We start from the raw sequence: 25,467 nt of genomic DNA on the forward strand, positions 1-25,467 counted from the left end.
TTACCCCAAATCATATTCCCCAATTATGGATTCTACAAAGAGCAGCAAGATCATTGTCATTCTCATGCTTCTCTTTTTCATTACCGGTAAGAATAGATTCTGAGTTATTTTTTGTTTTTCAACTATTAAATATATATATTTACAATCTGAGTCTAAATTTTTGTCACAAGTTTACTTATAAACTCATGATTCTGATAGCCTAGCTTGCCCTTTTATCCAAAATGTAATTCACTTTCAACCGCCTTATAGTTTATTTCCTTTCCTTTTATTTTACTTGCCTTTTCATTTGAGCTTTTCCTTTTATTTGTTTTATTTTCTTCTCCTTCCTTCAGCACGCATCAACGCAGCGTTTGGGGAATTCTTGAATGGGATCATGAGGAGCACGTGCTGATTATAGAGCTGGAGACGACAACGTTTTGGAGAAGAATTTTTGAATCCGGGGAGACCTAGGTAGACTTTTCATGATCGTCTTGGAGGCCGGACTGTCCGGGTATCATCTTGCCCTCCCTTTGGTTCGATTGGTTCAGGGGGCGATAGAGGCGAACACTGGAGGTTGCGGTTTGGGGGCTCTGGTCTACAGGTTCAGCAGAGGAGGTCAAAGACAAGAGGAGGTCGCCAATGCTGGTTCTGGACTAGAGGGACGCAGTTGCAGAGAATGGTTCTGAGGAGGACGAGTTCGACGGAGCTGGAGAGGAGAGACTGGGCACGGTGATTTTCTGATCTGAAAAGAGAGAGGCGCTCTCGGTTACCGGATGAGCAAGAAGAGCAACTGTTCATCATCTTCAATCTGGAAACACTCGAGCTATACCTGACCAATATTTTGATTCCCTGTTTCCCTGTTTTGGTTCCTCCTTCCTTTACTCCTGCATTTCGCTATGGTTTTTGAATGTGAGATTGTTGCTTTAGAGCGGAGACTGATTAAATTCATGTGTAGCTAATTTTCTCTTTACAGCCTAGGGAGCTGTGAACTTGTTAGTGGATTGAGCTTTGTTGAAGTGAGGATGCTTAATGTTAGATTTTGGTTACTTAATCTTGTTCTTTATTGTCCATTTGATGACTGGCCACCATTAATCGTGAATTTGAAAATTCAAGTTTTCCTTGACAAAGGAGATTTTAATTAAGCTCTTAGATTAAGTAATATAGGATTGGATGATAATTTAATTTGTGATTATAATAGAAATATACCTAATTACCCTGTATAATTGTTAATAAGTGAGACTGATTTGTTTAGCCTCTTAGATAATTATGTGAGAGATTACATAATTAATTTAAAAGAGGGTTATGAATAGAGCGACAGGCACTTGTAGCTAATTGAATTCTAGATTAACAAAATTGACATTAAAGTTCATCAATTCAGTGAAACAAGATTTAAGAAGCTAACAAGAGATTAGTAACTCTAGGTTGTTCTTTTTAATATTTGTCTAGTTAATTTAAGAAAGTTTTGTTTTGTTTATTTAAAATTTTTTTTTAACTCAATTTTACTCAATTTTGATTTACTCAACTTAAACGAAAAGAAGATTTTTATTGTCTAATTACTGATTAATTGAGTTCTCTGTGGGATCGACCTTGATTTACTACTGTCTATTTTTACGGCTGATACACTTGCGGTGTCTCTTAATATTTGGTAGCATCAAGAGATTAAATAAATAAATTGCAGGGGTTAAATGAGAAACTTTTAAAAATTGGTTAAATCATCTCCTTTTTATTTATTGCACATTCTTGTCGTCCATCTATCTTTGTGGTTTGTTAAAAAGAATTTAATTTTTCAAAAACTTTTCTATGAAGAGGATGACGATTTCTTAGCAATCTTCTATGAAAAAAATTGGGAGATTATAGGAAACGATGTGGTGGCCTTGGCGAAGCCCGTAGTGACCTGCAAAATTAAATAAAACTTTGTTGGTTTTGGTTCCTAAAGTGGAAGGGTGACTCAAGTTCGACCAATTTCATTATGTAATTTTCTCTAAAAGGGGATCTCAAAGCTATTGGTGCAAAGACTTCAACCAATAACGGATAAAATTATGTCCCGATTTCAATCCAGCTTTATTCCTGAGCGTAATATCTAGGATAACATAGCCATCCCTAAGGAGGTGATTCACATTATGGGAAAGACACGAGGTAGAAAGGGGTTTATATATAATAATTGAAATTGATCTAAAAAAGGGATATATGACACGATGAGCTGGGTTTTCTGGTGAGAGTGTTGGAAGAGAATGACTTGCCTTCTAACGTTATCAATCTTGTGAAGAACTGCATTATGGCGGCGACTAGTATATTATACTACCTCTGGTCCTAATTATAAGATAATGAGAGCAGGAAAGAGGAGTTCAAGCCTTCCAGAGGAATCTAAGAAGGTAATCAGCTTTAAACACAGCACAGTATATGTACACTCCAGTGCAGATTCCAGTAACGAGTCTACTTTTAATTTGATGCAATCCCAAGAAAAAGATTTATCACCTTTGGTATTTAATATAATAGCTTGTTGGAGATTTAATTTAGTTCTAAATATAAGATATCAATCTATTTTGTTTCTAATATTTATCTATTTTGCTCTCAAGTAATCATTACGGGGATATTACACATGTTAATTAAGGAGTTTTCATTAAGAAGTAATTCCAATACACATGATTAACAAAGACATTTAGAAAAGACAACATTCGTTCATTATAAATAAGTAAATTTCTTAATATTCATAAATTAGTTATTTAGGTATTATATCAAGGATATCGGAGGTAGTATAGAAGTAGAGGATGGAATGTCTTGGTAACTATCCGTCAGTTCAATTCAAGGACACACAAGTGTGGTAAAATGCAGGTCTCGAGTAGGATATATAATATAAAAACACACATGTAACCCATGTGTATCATATGCCTTTCATAAGTCAATATTAAAGAAACACGTTCAACCTCCCATTAATATATATATATATATATATATAAAACCCGTGGGTTCAGTATAATATGAAACAGAGGCACTTCTCTGAAAATTATATTACAAGTCATCTCAGTGATGTGCTTCCATTAATGCATTATTGCAATAATAACAATTGCAATTGTAACAACAACAGCCTGCAAAATCAATGTCACAAGACCAGTAGTCATCTAGTATAAACTGAGGTACTTGAATAGTTTGATGGGGAAAATGCTGCATTATTATTAAGCCTTCTAAAGGGACAAATAATCAAGTCGATCGAATGAAATAATCCAACATTGTTTGGTACTTCCCTTTTCTGAAACAATATGAAATTTGAATATGGTTAGGGACAAAAATATCTACAAAATTTCGCATCCTAATTAAGCCTTCTAAAGGGACATATATACATATATATGAAGTTCCAATAAAAGGGGCAGAATCCCCTAGGCCATTAAACAATATTGTGGGTATTTTTGTCCCTTTAAAAACTTTAGGATGCTAGATGTGTGCCCGTAAGAGAAAATTTTGTGGGTATTTTTGTTCTTTAACCCATTTAAAACTTGCTTTAATTCAAAAACAAAATGGGAGGTTAGAGTAAATTAAAGTGAATCACTTACAGCAGCTGCACAAGCAATACATCCAGGTTTCTCTCTGGGGCCTATATTGGAAAAGCAAAGAAGTATTGCCCCAACATACGAAGGAATTGCGCCAAGCAAGAGACCTAATATAAACCTTAACAAGAGAAGAAACCTTCGGAATCAACAAACTCAATATAAAAGCTAGTCAGGTGTTTAGTTAAGTCTTCTATATATATATATATATATATATATATATATATATAAAAGGCCACAGTTCATTTTGTTTCTGATTTTGTAATTTTTTTTAAACTATCTTTATTGATTGCATATATAAAAAGGAGTTTCCATCAATGGGGTGATGGTCAGATGGTAGTATTTAAGAAAAACAATACATGTTTGTTACAAATATCTAACTTAACTAATTTTTTTAATATCTGTAAGTTAGTTATCTGGCTTTTATATTTAGGTCCGAAGGGAATATAACCAGATAATAAAAGAAACAAAAACCTTAACACTTACAGCATGTTTATGAAACTATACATAAGAAAAGTGAAAACGTGCTAGAAGGCTAAATATATTCTTATGGCCGGTGCCTGCATAATTAGCTAGGTAACTCAATCTGAAACTATTCGACTACCTCCAACTTAATTACTTGTCACTCCAAAGAAAAATTCCTTAAATCACTTAGTTGTGATAATTAATAATGGCTCCAACTTATAAATTAAAAGGAAAAAAACATTCAAAACTAACCAAACAGCGAATAGATAACAAAATTTAAATATGATTATCATACGCCTACAAGTTAATGATGTGAAATAATGTAAATTATTAATTACTTACAAGAACCAGCCGTAGCCAATACCACAAGGAAGTGGAGGCTCTCTTACAGGCATTCCATCAGCAACTGCATAACCTGAAATAATAACACAAGGAAAATTTATCAAAAGCAAGTAGCAATACTAATTAGTTACACCAACAAAAGAAAAAAAAAAGATCATCAAAATCAAATAATATAGCTTGCAAATGGATAAATGAAGCTTAGTTACTTAGAGATCTATCAGATCACTAAGGCTGACTTTCGTCCCTAGTGCGGGCCGCAAGAGTGATACCAAATGGAGGCAAACTCTAAATACTAGAGATGACCTCAACATAATAGGGTCAAGGCTGGCCAGTGAGACGATGGGGGACAACTTTCATCTTCAAGAGGAGATTAAGCGGGATGCAAGGACCCCCCCCCCCCCGGGGTATACGTAGCAGCAGCACAGGTCAGCGAAGTCAATGGGAAGCGATTACGTCCATGGAAAAGTTTCATGGCCATATGTTTTTCAGTTTGCAAAAAGCCAAAAACAAATTATAAATTAGTTTCTGTCATAACAAGTTTCATTATCCTTTCATGGCCATATGCTTTTTGAAAGATCTTTTGTTTTCCCCTTCTTTTCTTAGAATTTTAAATCGCTATACCATTCTTTTCATTATTCGGTGTGGAAAAATACATTTCACACCCCTTCTCCCAAGTCAATGGTTATTTTTAATTTAACTACGGCATTATAGTCGTGTTTAAGTGCCTTTTCCGGTTCAAAATATAAGGATCAAACTTTTGAAAGATTAGATCTTTTTTAATAACTACATTTGTCAGATTATTTAATTTTTTTTTTTCTAATTTTACTTATGTTCTTCGCCATACTTTTTTATCATCCTTCTCCATACATTCTATTTCATCATTTTTCTCATTTATTGTTTCTCTTACTTATTCTTTTTATAAATAAGAATAAGTTTTTTTTTAATAAGCACATGCTTACTCTTATTGGAGATAATCTTGTTCAAGACACTATCTGACAATAAATGCGATAACCTCTCTCATTGGGGATTCAAGAAATTTTTAATTTTACCTATTTAGTATTTACAAATGAAATCTATTTTCAGAGCCAAATTATCAACTAGATATGTGTAGAGTCGCATTAAAACGAAGAATCTTGAAATTAATTAAATCCTGGCTAAGATGATTCCCATGTGTTTATTGACAAACCATAGCTAAGAAAGTTTCTCTAGCTAGGTAGCATACAATTCTTCAATTACATCCATGGCTTTGGACAATTCAATTTTTGATTTTTTTAAGAAACATTTTAGCCTAAGCCCAATGTAAAAAGTTTAACGAAGGACTCATGTTGTTGAAAGTTCAAATGTATACGTTAATTTGCCAACAATAACAAAAGGTCAAGAGATAGCAAAAATCAGGGCATACCAACAATTTCAATTGTAATACAATGCAGCCACTGTTTCTGTAAGATGTAAACTTCATTAACAAAGGCTGCATTTTCCCCACTCCAAATAATCATATTTCACAATCTGATTTTATTAATATACACAGTATAAGTTATTGGGTACTAATATCCCAATAACTTCTTTTTTTTATAATTTTTAAAAATCTCTAATGCAATTAAAGAGTAATGAATTTATTCTAATTGGTTGCTTATGGAGATGATTCCGTATTTTCCATTCATTTATGCTGATGTATTTTTTTCAAATAATCATATTTGACAATATGATTTTATTAATATATACAATGTAAGTTATTTAGATACTCTATTTTGCTCTTATTTATAAGTTATTTATAAAAAAAAAGTTTATTCCTAAACATAAGTCACTTGTAGAGCAATTAAAGAGTTTTTTTTCCAGTTTTTACCCCTGTTAACTTGATAAATGCATAGAGATATCAAGTAAATAGGTGAGAGAAAATATATAATATAATTTTAATATCATTTTTTAATGAGGATAAATGTGAAAGAATTTACTCCTCTAGTCTTATTTATAAGGCAGAGAGAGAAGATTTTTTTTTGTCCTATTTATAAGTCACTTCATTAAATTTTTAATGTGAATGTAATATTTCATCCTTCATTTATTATAATGTAGATAGTTATCTTTTTTGAAAGATATATATATTAAATAGAGGTAAAGTTGGAAAATTGTTATATTTTAATGGAGAGTTAATGCATTTTAAGGCTTTTTTTTTGTCCGTGTGAAATATGCTGGAAGTGTCTTATAAATAGAATCAAAGAAGTATCAATTTAATGCATTTTTTAGTTTGTGGACTTGGGATACAAGTATCTATAAATAATAACAGAATGATAAATATTTCAATTAATAGCTATTATTATGCATTTAATTTTATAGCCATTCTCTCTGCTAATAACTGACCACTGGAATGGCGTTGAAGGTATTCATTTAATTTTTTTAATATTGGTTTTTAACGTGTGGCATTGAAAGTATTTATTGATATTTATTGCTAAACCCTACCGACCCACTTTTAATTCAACTGGCTATTACAAAATTTTAAGAACAAAGTTTATCGATTGATGATTCATTGATAGTGATTTACCATCTGTTTCTTTTTTGTTAAACTAAACCTCATAACCTGCTAGTTTTGGAAGAAAATCCTAAAATAAATAATAGGCAATTTATCAGATACATATATATATATATATATATATATCTCATCAACTTCTCGTAAGGAAAAAAAAATACATATTTGTATAATTAATAAACTACTTTTGGAAGAAAATCCAAGAAATTTAATGATTTATAATCAACTGCTTTTGGAAGAAAACCCGAGAAATTAAATGTCAAGCAATCTCTCCAAGCTGTATATAAAGAAACAGTTTGCATCCCGCTTGATCTCATCACATTTCATATTTTCACTCCAAATCATATTCTCCAAATATGAATTCTACAAAAAGCAGCAAGGTCATTGTCGTTCTTATGCTTCTCTTATTCATTACCGGTAAGAATAGATTCCCAGTTATTTTTTGTTTTTGAACTCTTAAATATATATATATATATATATTTACAATCTGAGTCTAAATTTTTGTCATAAGTTTACTCATAAACTCATGATTCTGATAACCTAGCTTGCTCTTTAGTCCAAAATATAAGTCACTTTCCCCCACTTCACAGGAACAAAAAATAAGTGACTGACTAATGGGCTTGAATCTAGCCAAAAAAACTAATCTCTTACAATATGATGAGCCAATATTTGAATATCTGCTGGAAGGAGTCATATTTAGTACTCAACGATACCTTAAATAGAATTGCTTTAAACAAGAGGGATTTATATTTTGAATCTGAGAAAGTATTATTTAGAGATTCCAATTTTTTTAGCATACTATTAAAATGAGGCATTTTTTTATGATGACAATTTTTGACCAGGTCTTGAGGCGCAGGCAGCAAGTGAACAACAAACTCGGAACTGTCCTCGTGGCGCATTCCAAACACCTAACTGCAAAGACAAAGATTGCTCGCACTTTTGTACTCGCGTCAAAGGTTATGCTCGTGGATATTGTGTCACCAACGATATGTGCGGTTGTTTCGCTTGTTCCAACTTTGCCTAGCTTTTTGTGTGTATCTAAATATCTTAATTAAATAAATTATTGTTACTTTAGATTTTATATTTATGAATGAAGATAATGTTTGATCTGCAGTGTTTGATATTAGATCAGATTCGAGTATTTGTTGAGTTTAAATAAGAGGGACGTAGTTAGGCAGAATGACAGGTTTCATTTTCAAAACATCAAAAGAAACTTGTTCAATCTCAATGACCAAGCGGAATCAATGCCCAATTGGCAAAATTAGGGAAAGCAATGACAAGCTCGGAAGCATTGGATTAACTCTTATTATCAATGGTCAATAAATAAAAAAAGGAAAATAGATTTGTCAATCCTTATAGTTTTATTGGATTTTGAATTAGATCCCTCTAATTTTATTTCTTTTTATTAAATCCTAATACTTTGCTCTGTTAAAGTCACAAGTCCTTCCATTAATAAATTCTTAAAACACCGTTAGTTGCTCTCTCTTCCCCGTTAAAAGCCGGTGGTTCTCTCTCTCGTCAGCCATGACCAGTTTCATGATGACACCAAGAAGGAGAAGAAGAGCTCCTTCTTTAACTGGCTCTTCTCCATCAATATCGACGTGCTCCTTCTTGCTATTTCTCCAACAGTGAGCCTTCTGCTAAGAGGGGAGGAGGTAGGGCTGGCACATGTGGGATCCTGCTAGTGGGTTCCAACTCATAAAGGTAGGGTCTTTGAGGAACGAGGTATGTGGGATCAGCAGGTCTCTAACTCTTATGAACTAGGTGATCATCATCCTTAACCTCTAGACACTCCAAACAGCCACATCCCTAAAACTCTAATAATTATTGTTACTTTTTTGGCGTTGATCGATCTAAAATCATAAATTAATATTGCCGAAGGTCATAAGCACTTGAAACTAAAAAATCAATGCTCTTTTATAGAATAATGCAAGGGTCTCAATAACAAAAGTTTGAAAGAAACTATCAAACTCCTCTAACATCGTTAAGAAAAAAAGCTTTCATAAAATAGTGTGCAAAGGTAGTAACAAAACAAGATATTAAACAATAAATTACAAATATAGAAGACTCTAATGGGAGCTGCTAGGCTTTCTTATAGTTAAGTCAGAGTCGTGTACAAATGTGCAGAATTGCACATAACCTTCATCAATTAGCATCGACATTCACAACAATATAGAAGCAACACGCCGATATTGATGGAGAAGCAGAACCAGTTGAAGAAAGAACTCTCCTTCTCGGCGTCATCATCGAATTGGTTATGGCTGATGACAAAGAGCCACCCGCTTTTAACAGGAGAGAGAGACCAACTGACAGTGTTTTGAGAATTTATTAACAGAAGGACTTGTGGCTTTAACAGAATAAAGTATAAGGATTCAATAAAAAGAAATAAAAATAAAGGAACATAATTCAAAATCCAATAAAACTATAAGGACTGACAAATCTATCTTCCTAATAAAAAATTACATCATCAATGAGACATTAGATTGAAGATTTGATACAAGGACTAAAGATGACCAACTAATATATCTTCGAAACAAAAAGATCCAAAATGGTCAAACGAAAAATTTGGGCAAGATAGATCAAGGCCCTCCCTACATCCCTACTACCTCCTCCCGAAGCCACAATACGCGATTTCTGGATAGCAACTTCATCCACTCTTTGAGGTGAAAACAAGCTTCAATGTCTCCTCTGCAAATAAGACAAAAATGTCAATTCCAAAACTCTATTGATATGGTTTCATCAAGTTTCCATGTTGGAAACGGATTTTAGTAACTTTCGAGACAAAACTACTCCTATGTAACTCACTCTAGTTAAAACGTGATTTTGACCAAGGTTAATGGGTTTCCATACATAATATTTCAAAGGACAGTAAGGGGAAATAATCCACTCACCCTTGCATCTAGAGAACCAAAATGTTATAGAAACATCTGGTGAATGAATAGGCAACAAAATTGTTCAGGCAAAACAGGGAGGGGGGGTAGGTAATAGCATTGTTAAATCCCATTCGGATGGGATAATGGATGAACAAACAAATATAAAGCACGAGCCGTGGCTCAAGTAACACGATACTTGTGTTTTAAAAGGTAAATATAAGTTGCATGCCTTTCGCTTTTTCAGTCCCCCTTTCCTGCTACCATTGTTACTAGAGCCCACCATTTGCTCTCCACTTTTATCCCCAAAGGGTAATGTTTTGATTTCGTCAAAGAAACTCTCTGTCAGACCTTGCAACCTGGAAAAAAATTAACAATTAACAATGAGGGGGGAAATGTGTGTATAAAATATCTTCACATTCAACACTTTTTTATGTTTGTTAGAATAGTAAGAGAACAATCCAGGCAATTTTCATACCCGTTTCTTGATTTCTTCAAGTATTTATCTCTCTTCCTTTCCATCTTTGAAAGTGGAACTCGAGTGAAGAGCTCCTCTTCTTGTTGGGCACGGTCCTCCATCTTGGCAACATGTTTTTCAACTTCCCTGCTAGTTCCCATGAAATCCCTGACCTGTGTAATATGCAGCCAAAATAATACAACAACTAAACTCATTGAATCATTATCATTCAAGCCTCAAACTAAAATAATAGGTTACCTCTTCAGGCCGATCCTCCATGTCATTCATCAATGACCTGATATAATCACTCTGCTTAGCTTGCCTCAGAATCTCTTTCTCTCTTCTCAATGCATTTCTTTCCTGCTTTGATGTCTTATCTAACTCCATAGAAGTAGGTGCAATTTTTACAGGACGATACACAGCATCACCATCCTAAAATATGAAGTAATTATGTCAAGAGAGGAAAAATCAAGATGTCTAGCTTCATAATGCCACCATTACTGAATTCTATATTATTAATCACTCACCTGAGATTGGTTATCTAACTTGCTAACAAGCATGTCAGGATTCGGGCGATATTTTGATACATCCTCACTCTTATTGGGTGCAACTGGCTCCTCATTTGCAATAACATTTCCCTTCACATTCTCACTAGCCTTTGTTAATTTTTGTATTTGGTACTGTTGTTTTTTGTCAATTGGCCGAATCTGCAGTAGATGAGGATGTGTAATTTGTTAAACGCAGAATATACATTTCTAAATGATCTTCAAGGGTAGGACAGAGAACTGAACCTGACCTTTTCCAAAAATAATCTAATCTCCACAATACTTCGCACAACAGGATGTCCTTCTATTGATAACCCTTTAGCCTTTCGGAGCAAATAATAGACAAGGGACTGACAATAGTTCAGGAGCAGCAAATTTTTAGCTTCAAGATAGCTAAATCCCTCCGCGGTAGGGTACTCATTTTGTTTGACCTGATATAAGAGACACGGAACAAATTATTTTAGACATGCTAAAGGGGCAACGGTAGAAAGAAGTCTCGAGAAAAATAGTTTAAGTAAGAACCAATGCGTTAAATCCAAAATGATAGCATTATAAATTTTGTGATAAAGTCAAGGAAAAAGCAAGCAGCGCTAGAAAGTAATAAACTTCGTTTCTTAATACAGATGCTTCAATACCTTGACAGTTAAAGACTGAATTTTACTTCGTATAGAATCAAGTCCTTCTTTCATTTCTTTCAATAATGCAGAGAGCTGAGGTGCATCACTGTAAACAAAGTAAAGAAATTAGAAAATAAACCTGGCAAAGTTCCAACCATGTCCCTATGCGCGTCTGAGTATCAAAAAATTGAAGCACTCATAAAATTTAGTTTTCAATGCGCACCAACACACAGACAAACTTACTCTTTCTTAACATCACCATTATTTGAGTGGTTAGCAGTCTCCTCCATGGTTGATGAAACAACTAGAATTGCCTCGTAACCTGTAATTCTGGAGACAAATAAGTTTTATTAAATAACAATCCAGAAATAGAGCGAACAGAGAGAGGGATAAAAACATTGGTACCTGAGAGTGGTGAGTCAAATTCAGATGATCCGAGATTCGATTGCGAGTCTGAGAGCCAGAAATTGAGAGACGAGGACGAGGCTGAGAGCTGAGAGGCAAGATGCGACTGCGAGTTGCAGCGAAAGGAGTGAGACTCTAACCATGAGAGTGAGACGAGAGTCTAGACTCGAGCAAGACCGAGAGCTGCTGAGCCGCAGCGCGCGCGGACTGGGGTTCTCTATTTCTTTCTAATTTTTTCCCTCGTAATCTCACATTCACCAAAAAAAAAAAAAAAGAATCAATGTTTTATCTTTTATGATTAGAAACAATGAGGCGACAGTTAACACTCACCGAATCCCTTGGGGCTTGTTTGGTACGAAAGAAATGAAAAGGAGAGGAAGGAAGAAAAAATTTTAATGAGTTCAATTTAAAAAATTAAAAAATAAGGTTTTAAAATTTTAATTAAAAAAATGTAATATAAAAGAGTAATAAGAAATAATTAAAATCTTTTAATCTTATTTTTTTAATTTTTTAAATCAAACTTATTAAATTTTTTCCTTCGGGCCTTTCTGTTTTTCTTGTACCAAACCGACTCTTAGAAAATTAGTCATTGCTATGGCTTTTCAATACTTTAAGTTCAACGGAAAAAAAAAAATCAATATTTTAAATTTAATATTTTATAAAATTATTATAAATATTAACAAATAATTTGTTTTTAATTAATTATTTCTTAGAATCTATATTCAACTCAGAAAAATAGAACATTTTAAGAAATTTAAAAAGTTTGGCTAATAATTTTTAGTCAATTTTTCTTACACTTTTATCTTACACTCTCATTTTATTCAAATCTTATAATGTCATTTTAAAATCTTTTAAATTGATCTCGTTAAAATTTTTCATCTTGTTTCCTCCTGAATCTTCCATTTCCATTAGTACCATAGGGTAGCTTTTTAAAATTTTTTATAAATAATATATTTTCTTTACTTTATGTTTATATTTCTTTCATTTAATTTTATTATATAATTTTTTAATCTTTTTGTTCTTATAATTCATTGACTCATAAATTTATGTTTTTATTTCTTATCTTTACCCATTTTCCCTAGTGTTGTTTTTTTATGTCTGAGATTATACAACATATCAAAACGAGTCTAATCAGATTATTGTTCCCACATCGGTCACGCGCCAGATTACCCACACAGAATGATTGCAAAGCGTTTTTCTCATAATATTTGCGGGAAAAAAATAACATTTATACAAAATGTTAATAAAGAACATAATATCATCTTCATATGTTATTACAAGCACACGATTTCCCTTAAAATCATAATTACAATAACCACGTACCAGCAAGCGAATTGTGACAAATCAAACAGGAGAAATTGCATATGAAGGAGATTATCAGCGACAATGAATATGGCTTTTAAGCACAGTACATAAACTTAAGTGCAGATTCCAGTAACAAGTCCCACTTTGATGCAATGCCAAGTAAAAAGACTGTATAACTCTTCATTTGAAAATTACCAGTCAATCCCAGTCATGTGGTCCCCTTGTTGCACCAATAATAATTGCAATTGTAGCAAGAACAGCCTGCAAAATTAGTCTCACAAAATCAGCCATCTAATCAGATAGACAGAGGCCCTTCTCATGAATCATGGAACGGTTTGATGGGGAAAACGCTGCAATATAGTTCAACAGAGAAAGAGACTTGAACCCCAACCTAGACATCTTTTTGATTGTTGTAGAGCTTTATAACTTTGTATCATTTCAAGAACTTTGGGAAAGAGGCATAATGCTTAAAAGGCTCGGGTGACCAAGAGGCTTCAAAGCAGAAAAGAATCAAGTCGGATAAAGTAGTGCTTCACCCAGTCCCTATTATAGGACGTCTTCTAAAAGGATTTTTTTTTTTTTTTTTTGGTCTTTGATATAAATTACTTAGAGAGTCATTAATGCTTATTTGTCAAATTTGCTATGGTAATCAATGCTTAAATGTGGTTCTTTGTATTTTTCTCACTCTTTCAGAACCTCATTAATAAGGATAAAGTTGAAATTTTTTATCAATCTAAGATGGATCTAATGAGTTAACTGTTATTCCTTGATGAGAATCAGTCCAAAGTGCCTTATAAGAGGGACTAGGGAGTACGAGATTGTTCGGTGCTACCCTCTGGGGAGGCAAGGTGAAATCTGAATATGGCAATGGCACTACGGAAATGTATACAGAACATGAAGCTGAAACTTGCTTCAATTCAAAAGTGGAAGGTAGAGGGAATCACTTACAGCAATTGTACAAGCAATATATCCAGGTTTCTCTCGGTGGTCTAGTCTGCTGGAACAGACTAGAATTATCACCCCGACATACCAAGGGATTGCAGCAAGGAAGAAACCTATTATAAACCTTCAAAGGAGAAGAAACGTTTGGAATCAACAACTCAATATAAACAACAAAAAGTGGTTAGCATGGTATAACCAGACAGCAAAAGAGAGGAATTAGAGAATCAAACATGTAATATAATGTAAAACAAAAATCTTAACAGTTCCGGCATGTTTATGAAACTACATAAGAAGCGTGGAAACATGTAGTAGCAGGATAAATTTATTCTTATCGTGCCTGCATAATCAGGTAACTCAACCTGAAACCATTTAACTACCTACAACTAACTTAGTACTCCCAAGAAAAATTCCTCCAGTTAATGCACAGGACGAGATCATGAATCATATAATAATGGCTCCAACTTAGAAATAAAAAAATGCCAACCACACCAATCAATATCACGATCCTAATCAAAATAATGGCTCCATCATCTTTCCCTTCTCCTTTGAAGGGCGGAGAGGATGGGTGCAGTAATAGGAAAAAAAAATTGTCGGTACCAATAGATACAAACTACGGAAACTCAGAGCAGCTTGCCTCGAAGGGGACCAATTAAGTTGATGCTCAGGAAGGGTCTCATGAAATGACCAAATTTCATGCCGTTTCCATCTCCCCCCTTCCAGAGTAAAATGAACTGCAAAGTCCAATCCTTTAAAACCAACCATAATGAGAAAAATTTTGCTGGCAATGACATATCAGTTATCACAATCATTTGCTAATTTCACTGTTGAGCTCAATCAGGTAGCCCACTACCGTAATACAAAATAAGGATAACATTTTAATTCCATTGTGGTTTTGGTGCATGTTGTAATCTCACAGAAACCTATCCCTAAAAATAGATAGAAAATCAAAGTATTTTCCTTATAATCAATAGCATAAATTGAGATTTGAATTCACAAAACAAAAAAGAAAAAGCAAAGGAAATTTAAGCAAAAGAACATATCAGGTAGTAAAAAATAGTTAAAGGCAATCAGACTCTAGCAGAATCTGAGGCTAAAATATATGGTGATCGAAACATTCAAAACTAACCAAACAAATATATACCAACACTTATATATGATTATAATACACCTACAAGTTTTTTGGGTAAATCATACGCCTATAAGTTAATGCTGTGAAATGTAAATTATCACTTACAAGAACCAGCCAAAGCCAATACCACAACAGGGAAGCCGACGCTCTCTCACAGGCATTCCTTCAACAACTGCATAACCTGAAATAATAACACGAAGGGAAATTTATCAAAAGCAAGCAGCATATTCGTTACACAAGGAAAAAAATAAAAATCAAATTACATAGAAGTCAAACCATGCATAGTAAATCTCTATGTAACTAAGCTTCATTTAGACATTTGCAAGAGGAGATCTCAAGGCCATTCACAGTTTTGAACATCAAAATATAATGCCTGTTTCATTCACCAAGGTATTTTAATAAAGTATATGCTAGATTATAAAAACACTGATTGATGAACATGCACCATATTATAAAGAGTCTTTGAAATTATGTAAAACTTCTTTTTCTTCTTTAGTTGATCCTATTTAAATGCCATTTCATAAATCTTTTTGACAATTGAGATGAAAAAAGCTATTTACCTTTAGATGATACTTTTAGCATATAAGGAGGTATTAATCAACAGCTAAGATTTATTGTGAAGAGGATTCATTAAAATACAGAAAGGAAAATGGATAACCAAGTATATACATAAAATGAGAATCCAGAGTCCAAAAGTTAAAAAATATGACTTTTAAGCCAGATAATACTACTAAGCTACGGAGTTTGCCTCAGTAAATTTTTGTTCAGACATGAAGTGCAATGAACTACATTTTATCTGTGACTCTAAATTCAAATAAACAACTACCGCTAATTAATCATCTGTACTCATATCCAAGCCAACTAACATCATTGTCCTAAGTTGCAGAAAATTAGTCAACAAATGCAGCAGCACTGAAGGCTGCTATCATTTCAGAGTGGCATCATCATATCCATAGACACCATTGGCATATCAATACCATGGGATGATCCAAGAAATTAAGAGGAAATTTAATCCAAATACATACATAATGGACCTCAAAGCTCAAGCAATCAAGTATTAAGTCTCAACAATATTTTCTCTAGTTCTACTTCATGTGAGATCATTCCTAAACATGAGACTCAGCATTCAAACACAAACAAAATGACCAACTAATTAGTGTATGCCTTCTGTCAGACAAGGAACTCCATCAGCTCAAACGAACCCATCCAAGGACCATCAGACAAATCGTCCCTTGACCGTAGGGACTTCTAAGTCACAACGCCTCCTGTTGAAGGGAAGTAAAAATAAAAGACTAGGCATACATCATTTGCATAGCAACTGAATCCTGGTATTAGAATATGAATGCTGAGCCAACAATTTATATGCATGACTCAGAGCATGATAAAAATTTCTAAACGAAGTATCTTCAACTATTAGAGTTGAAGATCATGATGGCAAAGCAAAATCATTAATGAAAGATCGATCACCGCAAATTATAAAGCAACAGCGTCTCTAAAACCATTTAGCCTTCAACACCAAGTTATCAATATATTTAGATTATTCCTTACAGAAATGAAGTATCAGTTTCAACTTTCAACTAAAGTGAGGAAAGATAAACAGTTCTACATTAAGCAAACCAAATCAAATAAGCCCAACTAACCGAGTTGAAAACATTTCGTAGCAACAAACTGGATCGAATACAACCAAAACCATTTCAAATCACTCATTCTAGCATTAAATCAATAATATTGATCCGCAAGCACCAACTTAACCCACAAAGACAACAAATCAGTCAAAACAAAAAGGGGGAGCGGACACCTAGAAACATACCCGGTGGAGACGCTTGGTAGCCATGAGGATAATACTGAGGAGCTGACGGGTTGCTGACGCCAGGAGGTGGGACCGGCTGAGGGAAGCCGATCGCGGGCTGAGGAGGCGGCGGATAGTTGGAGACGCCTTGGAAGGTGCCATACTGAGGTGGTGGGTACGGCTGCTGCTGCGGCGGCGGAGGATAGGGATGCTGGAGGTCGCCGGAAACGGCTTTGGCGTTGTCGTCTCTGTTCATCTTCATTTCGTGTCTGTGACTCCGATTGGTCAGCGAAAGTTTTCGGCTTTCATTAAATGCTTTAATTTATGGGGAAATCGACAACGGAGTAAGGGCATCGCCCGCAGCTCACCGAAGTCAACGTCAATGGGAGGCGATTACGTTCGTGGGAAGTAACCCTTCCTAGTCAAATCCAGTGGAGTTTCTCAGAAATCAGGTCCGTCTATTATTATTATTATTATTATTATTATTTTATTAAGTATTTATAACTATTTTTCATATAAGTGAAAATAAAACTCACTAACATGCTTATGTCGTAATGAAGATAGAAAAATTTTTGAAAGCTCCAATTACTATCCTTAAACAGGCTGTAATCATACATATAATAAAGTTCATGCAATATTAAAAAAAACTAATCATATATAAAAATAAAAAATATAAAAAAATTATATCAAATATGGCCTTCATCATGTACTCAATAAGATTGATTTTATTAAAAAGGACAGGCAACAAAATTTTAGTAGTGAAATAAAATAATCGTAACGTTTTTTTATTTTTTGGAACCATAGATCATAGAGTACCTAAGACCGTGTAGATTTGGAATTTGGATTAGCATGTGCAAAAGTGAAGCGTTTACTAAATGACAAAATTTAAAGATGGGAAAATTTCGGTTGAGGACTGTAGAAGACAATTTAAATCAGTCAAGGACCAAACTTTCTGAAATTTCACTACAGGACTAAGGAACCAAATTGAAATTAAAATTTAGAGTAAGATTACAATAATACCCCTCTCTTTTTATTTTATTAAAAAATAAATATTAATCGGAACTACTGTTTCAGCCACCGGAGGTCGGAGGTCCGGCCACTGGCGCAGCCGCCACCTGGGGTTGGACCTCTGGTAGCCAGAATTTTTTTTGTTTAAAATAAAATGGCCAAGGAAGGGTTTGAAACCATGACCCCTTGGCACACCAAAAAGCTTATAACCACCAAGCCAAGCAACCCATTTAATCATATGATGCAAATAAAAATATATATAACAAAACAAACGCAACTGTCCAAATATAAGTGAACAAGTGAAATTCGACGATTTACAAGTGGAATTCAGCAATTTACAACAAAAATTATGTAATTTACAAATAACATAATAGAATTCATAACCCTAAATGCAAGTGTTTAAGTATAAATGAGCAAGTGACATTTGAAGATTTACAATAAAAATTTATGGATTTACAATCCAAATTTGGCAAACACAAGAAAATTCACAATTCAAAATATAAGTGTTTGAGTGTAAGTGAACAAGTGAAATTCAACGATTTACAAATAAAATTCAGCAATTTACAACAAACATTAGGCAATTTACAACAAACATAATAGAAGTCATAACCCTAAATGTAAGTGTTTAAGTGTAAATGAGCAGGTGAAATTGTCGAATTTCACTTGCAAATCTATAAACTTTTGTTATAAATCTTCAAATTGCATTTGCTCATTTACACTTAAGTACTTGTATTTGGGATTGTGAGTTTCATTATATTATTTGTAAATTTTCTAATTTTTGTTGTAAATTGTCTAAATTCACTTGCAAATCTATAAACTTTTGTTGTAAATCTTTAAATTTCACTTGTTTATTTACACTTAAACACTTGCATTTGTAGTTGTGAATTTCATTATGTTATTTGTAAATTGCCTAATTTTTGTTGTAAATTGCTGAATTTCATTTGTAAATCGCCGAATTTCATTTGTTCACTTACACTCAAACATTTATATTTTGGGTTGTGAATTTTCTTGTATTTACCAAATTTGGATTGTAGATCCATAAACTTTTGTTGTGAATCTTCAAATTTCACTTGTTCATTTGCACTTAAACACTTGCATTTGGGATTATGAATTCTATTATGTTATTTGTAAATTGCTTAATTTTTATTATAAATGCTGAATTTCACTTGTAAATCATCGAATTTCACTTATTCACTTATATTTGAACAGTTGCGTTTGTTTTGTTATATATATTTTTATTTGCATTATATGATTAAATGGGTTACTTGGCTTGGTGGTTACAAGTTTTTTGGTGTGTCAAGGAGTCATGGGTTCAAACCCTCCATTGGCTACTTTGTTTTAAACAAAAAAAATTTTGGCTACCGGAGTTACTGTTCCGGCCACCAGAGGTCCAACCCCCGACGGCAGCCACCTGAGCGTTGGTGGTCGGAACAGTAACTTCCGTTAATATTTATTTTTTAATAAATAAAAAGAGAGGGGTATTATTATAATCTTACTCTAAATTTTAATTTCAATTTGGTCTCTTGGTCCTACAGTGAAATTTCAGAAAGTTTTGATCCTTGACTGATATAAATTGTTTTATGTGGTCCTTAACTGAAATTTTCCCTTTAAAGATTGGCATGCTCCAATAATGATGTAAAATGATATTACTTCGATCCTTAATATAAGACCGATTTAACTAATTTAATTAGATTAAGAAAGTTAGGTAACTAATTAATTGTAAAAAATATGACATATTTTTCCTAAAATACCATAATCTTCTTTTATAATATTATTCTTCATTCTTTTACTTGATCATGGTTGAGAAAGTATCTATAAGGTTAATTTAGGAAAAACTAATAAATGTAAAAAATATGTCTTATATTTAGGATCAAAATCAACTCAATAATTAGGATTTATACATTGTGTGCTAGAAATCATAATCAAATATGAATATATTTTCTATTTCAATTAAATTAAATTATTTTAATTTTGGCTTCTTGGATTTTGGTTTAACCCAATTCGGCCACTGACTCTTGCATGTATTATGTATTGATCAGTTCAATTATTAGTCCGATCTTTGATACTTTCTTCATTCGTATATTATTTTATAAATTTTATCATAAAACATTGGAAAAATATTTTAGGAATTAACTTGGGCATTATGATCATTTAAAGACCCTTAGGTACTATTTTTGAAATATTTTAGTTCCTCATCGGCATCAATCAAGTTGCTCCTTATGAGTGTAATTCCCTTAACCCGTTCGCGATTAATCAATCAAAGAAACACTGTTAAGTTTTCAATCTTACTAATTTGTAATTAATCAAGGCAATAATGTAGCTTGTGATAATCCAATAATGGGCTTATTTGGATCAACATCGCACAAGTACTTATAAACACTTTCATAAAAACTGAGATAACACTCCTCTCACATACTTATCTTGTATTCTGTAAATGACATTTAAAAATATACTTGTAAGATATTCTAAATAAGCCCAATGACTCTTGGTGGAATGTATTCAAGACAAGAAATTCAACTAAAATTAGTTAATGCTTTTAAGATTTTAAAATTATCCTCAATAAAGTTCATTAATTAAAACAGATAGTTCAATTGGTTGAGAAATATTAAAGCTTTTGGAGGGAAAATTAATATTTTAAACAGAGAGTTTTTAATTAAGGATCAGAGGAACGGGTCTTATCATAAGAAAGGGGGAGTACTATCAGTCCATCCTTTCTAAATATCTACGTGTTCGGCCCATTAATTGTGAAGCTTGGTTTATATCAGAAAAGACCCAGAGAGTAAGAAAGAAAGAAATCTAACCAGTTATCATTACTTATATCACAGAACAATAAGTAATATCACTAAGCTCAGATTATCCTTTGCAGTTTAATTTTACAGACTGCAGCAAACACTTTCAAGACCCACAAGCGTCGTTTTATTTTTGTTTCATAACTTACCATACGTCACAGGGAGACAGCCAAATGAAGTTCCCAAATGCTCAGGTTGGTTTTGATTGAATTCCACAAACCATATTTGCAGGGACAGCCATGTCAATCATTTTCGGATATGGAAGATTAAGATCTGTCGCAAAAATCAAATGCGCCATTAGTACTTCACTTGAATAGAGAAAATATGCTCTATTTTTTCAGAATACTCTGTACAGATATATTCATCTAGCACTTACTTGCCATTATATTCTTGAAAGTTTCCTGCAAAAGAAGCATAAACAGTATCAATATTGAGACACTGCTGCAATTGAGGCTAACCAAAACCTAAGAAACACTGATGCTAGCATGACTAGATCCATTACATATTAGAATATCAATGCTAGTTTGGATCAGCTTTTTTTGGGGGGGGGGAAGACATTTTTGCGTTTTATGAGATAAATAAGTGAGGAGAGTTTCGTAAAATGCAAAAATTCTTTTTTGCAGAGTCTCAAGCAGGTATAATACCAGTGTTTTAAATATGTACTAGGCAGGATTAGGCTTCATGTTAGAAGTGCATTTGCTTCATAAACGAAAAGTAAAATACAATTAAATTTTCATTATGTTTGAGTTTCTTTATTTGTCACCAGTATACTCATCGGTATTACAAGATCTACTCGAATAACCTCATAAGAACTTTCGTTTTTTTAACATAAAACGGGTAGAAATCAACATTCACAACTCATCATCCTATTTAACCAAACAGCATCTCCTAGTAAACAATTGATGACAGAATACTAGCTCGCTTGATTTCTGAGTGTCTAACAATGCTGAAAACACATCCCTGTTTGGTATCGAGAGACGGAGGAGATTTCCTTTCCTTCCTCATTCTGCAATATCCCTCAGGTATTTGTAATCATTACTTAATTTTTATATATTTTACCTCCTGTTTTAAACGATGAGCAAGAGGGTTATTTTCTATTATCAAAATCACTTCTTTAATTTCGCTTTTCCAAAAATTCATGCGAAAATTACCTCATCCTTTGTGAGGCGGGGATTGTATTGCAACTCCTCCCCTACAGTGCTTACCTGAAATCAGCAGTTTGAGTAAATTGCAGTTTGAGCAACTTTCTAAAATTTAAGTAATGAAAAAGCTATGGGTTTCCTCCTTACCGTGAATCCTTTGTAATCATGAGCTGGATAGAGTAACGTATCCTTGGGCAATGCAAAAATCTGGTTCCAAAAAGATGGAAAATGAGATTATACACAAACTCATTGAAGAAGAAATACCATATTAAACTTTCTAGTCTACAACTCTACATTTCTAATTGTCAGTTTAATGTACGCTCAAGCTCTTGCCTGTGAATGCACTGACTTGTATAGCTGCTCTGAACTTCCACCCTGTGCAGTAGCGCATTGGAAGGACATAATGTCAACATTCTTCAATGCTTCAGGAATTAAATAAGAAACTACTACCTTGGGTCCTTAATATAAAATCCACTTTGTAGTTCAATTTCTTCATTAAGGTGGATCTATATTAAGGACCGGATGTAGTATCTTTCAAGAAAACTGGAGCATAGCGTATACCTGAAAGTCTGTCCTTCCACATCCACGAATCAACAGGGCATCTCCTGTGAATGCCATCCTAGGTTGAGGCTGATCAGAAGCATCTCCTGTCACATAGGTCACACAGCCCACTGTATGGCCAGGAGTAGCACGAACCTAGAACAATAAAGACAGCAATAAATCTTACACATTAGGGAGTAATATATGATTACATGTCACCCACAACATAGTGTAAAAGAGAACAAGAACCTTTTGCCCAACAAACATTAGGAAAAAAAGCAGATCCTTTTACATTTATGCCAAAATCAATATAAAATATAAATATATATCAAGTCACATTGTTTACAAATGTGAACAGTGTGCCCTATTCCTTAAATGTGGTGCAATGCATAGAAGGCTCACCTAGTAGTCGATAAATCAATCTATTATCTATTAGTAATATGTATGTATAGCAAGTCACACTAGTTAACAGCCATGAACAAGATAACTCATTCTTCTTGCTCCGTGCAATGTATGGGAAAGCATATCTGGTTTAACATAATTAACATCGAGGGAAAATGATTGGTAATAATTTCCAGTCAGTAGAATAATACTTCTCTTTACAAACACATACGTTTACACCACCAAAAATTGAGCTGCACAGATGGATGTTTGCTGAAGATTTATCATTCAGTGCAATATATGAAAGGGGAAAACTTCAATTCAGTTTTTAGATGCTTCTGCAAAGTTCTTTAATAGATTTATGGAACACGGACCAGCTTTTTAAAAACACTCAATATCATCATGATTAGTTCCAAAAAGATCCACCTATGCTATGCAGGTTCAAACCCCTTAGGTGGGCATGGAGTGTGTGTGTGGGTAAGCGTTTCCTCCCTAAGGGGAAGGATTAAGGAGGGTGCGTGCGTGGTTGTAAATTGTAATTGGCTCCTATCACCAAAAAAAAAAAAAAAAAAAGCGCAAAAAAAGTTTGTACTGAAAGAACCTATGGCAAAACCTAAGAAAATTTACCAGGCCATATCTAATATGAACACACAAAACCAAGCAAGACACTGTAAATACTACCTCCAGAATGAGATCACCAAAACTGACTTTATCGCCATGCTCTACATACAGATCAGCTGTTGCACCACTTGCTCTTGAAATGACAGATTTTACATCTGGAACTTTGCTCTATACAAAATGTGGTTAAAAATTTAAACATCAAGTAATTACAAATGTTTACTCAAAGGAGCTTTTCAAATTTAATAAACTATTGCGGAAAAAAGAATCCAGAAGCAGATCACATAGAAAATTTTAATGTGGAAAATCAAAAATTAGAAACAGCACACCTTAATGAGGCCTGTCCCTGTGACATGATCAGCGTGTACATGGGTGTTCATGGCATACACAAGACTTAGTCCTAATTGTTGAATGAGTGATAAATCTCTATCCACTGTCTTATCTACTGGGTCAATCAACTGAACATTAAAAAGAAAAGTCTCCATCAATCACACAACAAACATGCCAGGACATCCCCAATCCCTTAACAACATAAACCCCAGATACAATTTCTGAGAAACTCCAGTAACCCAATTTACAGCACAAAATGATGAAGAACCAGATTATAATCAAGATAAAAGAATCCTATATGATCGAGAACTTACCACAGCTGGTTTATTGGGGTGTAAAACATCAGCGAGGAGATAAGTGTAGGTTGAGGATTCTTTCTCGAAAAGCTGACGGAACAAAAGCTTAGACGACTGAGACAAAGTCGAGTAAGTAGCCATTGATGATCTGAGCCTTGAAGTTCCGGGAATTACTCTAGAAATTGGAGCTAGAGGCAAAGCGGTGGAGAATTTGGAAGCAGAGAGAGAGACTCTGACAAGCTGAAGACACAGCATCGGGACCAAAAATAACTTGGAAAAAACGTAGATAAAGCACGTGGGTATTGTTGGTTGCGAAAAACAGCAATGGGAGGACGTGGGTTTCGATCAGATTAGCATTAGCTAAAACCGCCGTTTGAAGAAGATAATTGGAAGTCAGGCGCTTGGTAGTGACAGTTTTGTCACATATACTATCTTATTTAAAAAGATGATGACTCAACCAGAGATTGCAGGATGACTGAGCAACTTCCGCCTTTCTGGCAATGGGCCCGACGGGGGAGATGAAATACACACACTATAATACAGAGATTGCAGGACGACTGAGCAGCTTCTGCTGCCTTTCTGGCAATGGCCCAGACGGGGGAGATGAAATACACACGCTATAATACTACCGAATAGACTCCCTCTCCCTCTATCTGTGGCAATACATTCTCTCCCCTTCTAACTCTAAATAAACTTTTATTTTATTTTTTTAATTTAAAAATACATTTTTCCTTTTTAAAATCTTAATTTCAACATATTTAATTCGTGGCATTAAAATAAAAAAATGAAAAAAAAATACTTTATAGAATTAAAGAACTAGAACTAACAGAGTTAGGTTGGAATCCCTATTTAGAAAGTTTTCATTCTTAATACCCAACAGTTGATAGGGCCTCTACTTGTAAAATTAAGCAGTAAAATTAATAGAAATGTATTTAATATTTAGAAAGACTAAAAAAATAAATCTTACAAAAAGAGAAAACTAATATACCATCTGCCATTCTTAATATGAGTCTATAGGAGTTAAATTTGGTCAAAAATATAATATTCTAATCAATTTTGTTCTCTTTATTTATCCAAACTAACCCCTATTGTGTTGTGTTAGGGAGTTTGCATCAAATGTTATTTTCAATCCAAATGATTTAAAAGAATATTTTTAAAAGAAATCAACACATACTTTTTTGACAAACAATTAATTTAACTATTTTACTTAATTTATTTAAATTAGTTGAGTAAAATCTTATATTAAACATCCATAGTAGTATAATATTACCCCCAATTTAAGGTTCATTTTTACATTGCTATTTGATGTGATGCAATCATGCAAATGTTGTTGTCTTAAAATTATCTTCCTAATAGGGGTGGAAACAAGCTAGACGGCTTGTAACAGGTTACAGGCCAGACTTAAACTAATAGGCTACAAAATGGGCCTGGTCTGTTAAAAGTAAAGCCTGGCTT

The 25,467-nt window shown here is 33.7% G+C and overlaps 3 protein-coding genes and 1 long non-coding RNA gene across 6 annotated transcripts; all 4 read right to left on the reverse strand.

Annotated features, from left to right (window-relative positions):
- Positions 1–2,852: 2,852 nt before the first annotated feature.
- On the reverse strand, positions 2,853–3,567 carry LOC114713959 (uncharacterized). Its single transcript, XR_003737398.1, has 2 exons — positions 3,528–3,567; positions 2,853–3,065 (listed from the first exon to the last, which is right to left on the reverse strand). It is a non-coding gene; the product is annotated as an uncharacterized LOC114713959 (long non-coding RNA).
- A 5,677-nt stretch (positions 3,568–9,244) lies between these two features.
- Positions 9,245–12,111, reverse strand: LOC114713929 (neuroguidin-like). 3 transcript variants are annotated; one of them, XM_028898625.1, is made up of 9 exons: positions 11,744–11,799; positions 11,582–11,660; positions 11,357–11,444; positions 10,973–11,152; positions 10,704–10,883; positions 10,435–10,608; positions 10,198–10,349; positions 9,952–10,078; positions 9,245–9,537 (listed from the first exon to the last, which is right to left on the reverse strand). In XM_028898625.1, exons 2-9 carry the CDS (start codon positions 11,626–11,628, stop codon positions 9,526–9,528), a joined length of 960 nt encoding a protein of 319 aa, XP_028754458.1. In that variant the 5' UTR covers positions 11,629–11,660; positions 11,744–11,799; the 3' UTR covers positions 9,245–9,525. The 3 variants fall into 3 exon arrangements, with proteins under 3 accessions (XP_028754458.1, XP_028754450.1, XP_028754464.1); XM_028898617.1 differs by having other exon boundaries at positions 9,246–9,537; positions 11,582–11,668; positions 11,744–11,945; XM_028898631.1 differs by lacking the exons at positions 11,582–11,660; positions 11,744–11,799 and adding an exon at positions 12,100–12,111 and having other exon boundaries at positions 9,246–9,537; positions 11,357–11,412.
- Positions 12,112–12,923: 812 nt separating this feature from the next.
- LOC114713823 (60S ribosomal protein L18a-like protein) lies at positions 12,924–17,290 on the reverse strand. Its single transcript, XM_028898498.1, has 4 exons — positions 16,930–17,290; positions 15,225–15,300; positions 13,997–14,114; positions 12,924–13,309 (listed from the first exon to the last, which is right to left on the reverse strand). Exons 1-4 carry the CDS (start codon positions 17,168–17,170, stop codon positions 13,247–13,249), a joined length of 498 nt encoding a protein of 165 aa, XP_028754331.1. The 5' UTR covers positions 17,171–17,290; the 3' UTR covers positions 12,924–13,246.
- A 3,406-nt stretch (positions 17,291–20,696) lies between these two features.
- On the reverse strand, positions 20,697–24,577 carry LOC114713915 (persulfide dioxygenase ETHE1 homolog, mitochondrial-like). Its single transcript, XM_028898599.1, has 9 exons — positions 24,031–24,577; positions 23,716–23,844; positions 23,450–23,557; positions 22,409–22,543; positions 22,181–22,222; positions 21,995–22,054; positions 21,857–21,910; positions 21,082–21,106; positions 20,697–20,978 (listed from the first exon to the last, which is right to left on the reverse strand). Exons 1-9 carry the CDS (start codon positions 24,265–24,267, stop codon positions 20,896–20,898), a joined length of 873 nt encoding a protein of 290 aa, XP_028754432.1. The 5' UTR covers positions 24,268–24,577; the 3' UTR covers positions 20,697–20,895.
- Between the last annotated feature and the right edge of the window lie 890 nt (positions 24,578–25,467).

Source organism: Neltuma alba, unplaced genomic scaffold (assembly GCF_004799145.2).
Source record: "Neltuma alba isolate B1F8T4 unplaced genomic scaffold, ASM479914v2 tig00001909_pilon, whole genome shotgun sequence".
Lineage (NCBI taxonomy): Eukaryota > Viridiplantae > Streptophyta > Magnoliopsida > Fabales > Fabaceae > Neltuma > Neltuma alba.

What these genes read in the sequence shown, in the direction of transcription:
- LOC114713929 (XM_028898625.1), bottom strand. Translation starts at nt 11,628, where the DNA reads ATGGAGGAGACTGCTAACCACTCAAATAATGGTGATGTTAAGAAAGA. An exon ending in TTCAGTCTTTAACTGTCAAG is followed by an intron (nt 11,153 to 11,356) that starts GTATTGAAGCAT and finishes CTCTTATATCAG; the next exon opens with GTCAAACAAAATGAGTACCC. An exon ending in TGGAGGATCGGCCTGAAGAG is followed by an intron (nt 10,350 to 10,434) that starts GTAACCTATTAT and finishes CATATTACACAG; the next exon opens with GTCAGGGATTTCATGGGAAC.
- LOC114713823 (XM_028898498.1), bottom strand. Translation starts at nt 17,170, where the DNA reads ATGAAGATGAACAGAGACGACAACGCCAAAGCCGTTTCCGGCGACCTC. An exon ending in CTACCAAGCGTCTCCACCGG is followed by an intron (nt 15,301 to 16,929) that starts GTATGTTTCTAG and finishes TTATTATTTCAG; the next exon opens with GTTATGCAGTTGTTGAAGGA. An exon ending in ATTGGCTTTGGCTGGTTCTT is followed by an intron (nt 14,115 to 15,224) that starts GTAAGTGATAAT and finishes TCTCCTTTGAAG; the next exon opens with GTTTATAATAGGTTTCTTCC.
- LOC114713915 (XM_028898599.1), bottom strand. Translation starts at nt 24,267, where the DNA reads ATGCTGTGTCTTCAGCTTGTCAGAGTCTCTCTCTCTGCTTCCAAATTC. An exon ending in ACAAGTCAGTGCATTCACAG is followed by an intron (nt 22,055 to 22,180) that starts GCAAGAGCTTGA and finishes TTTTGGAACCAG; the next exon opens with ATTTTTGCATTGCCCAAGGA. An exon ending in ATGATTACAAAGGATTCACG is followed by an intron (nt 21,911 to 21,994) that starts GTAAGGAGGAAA and finishes TGCTGATTTCAG; the next exon opens with GTAAGCACTGTAGGGGAGGA.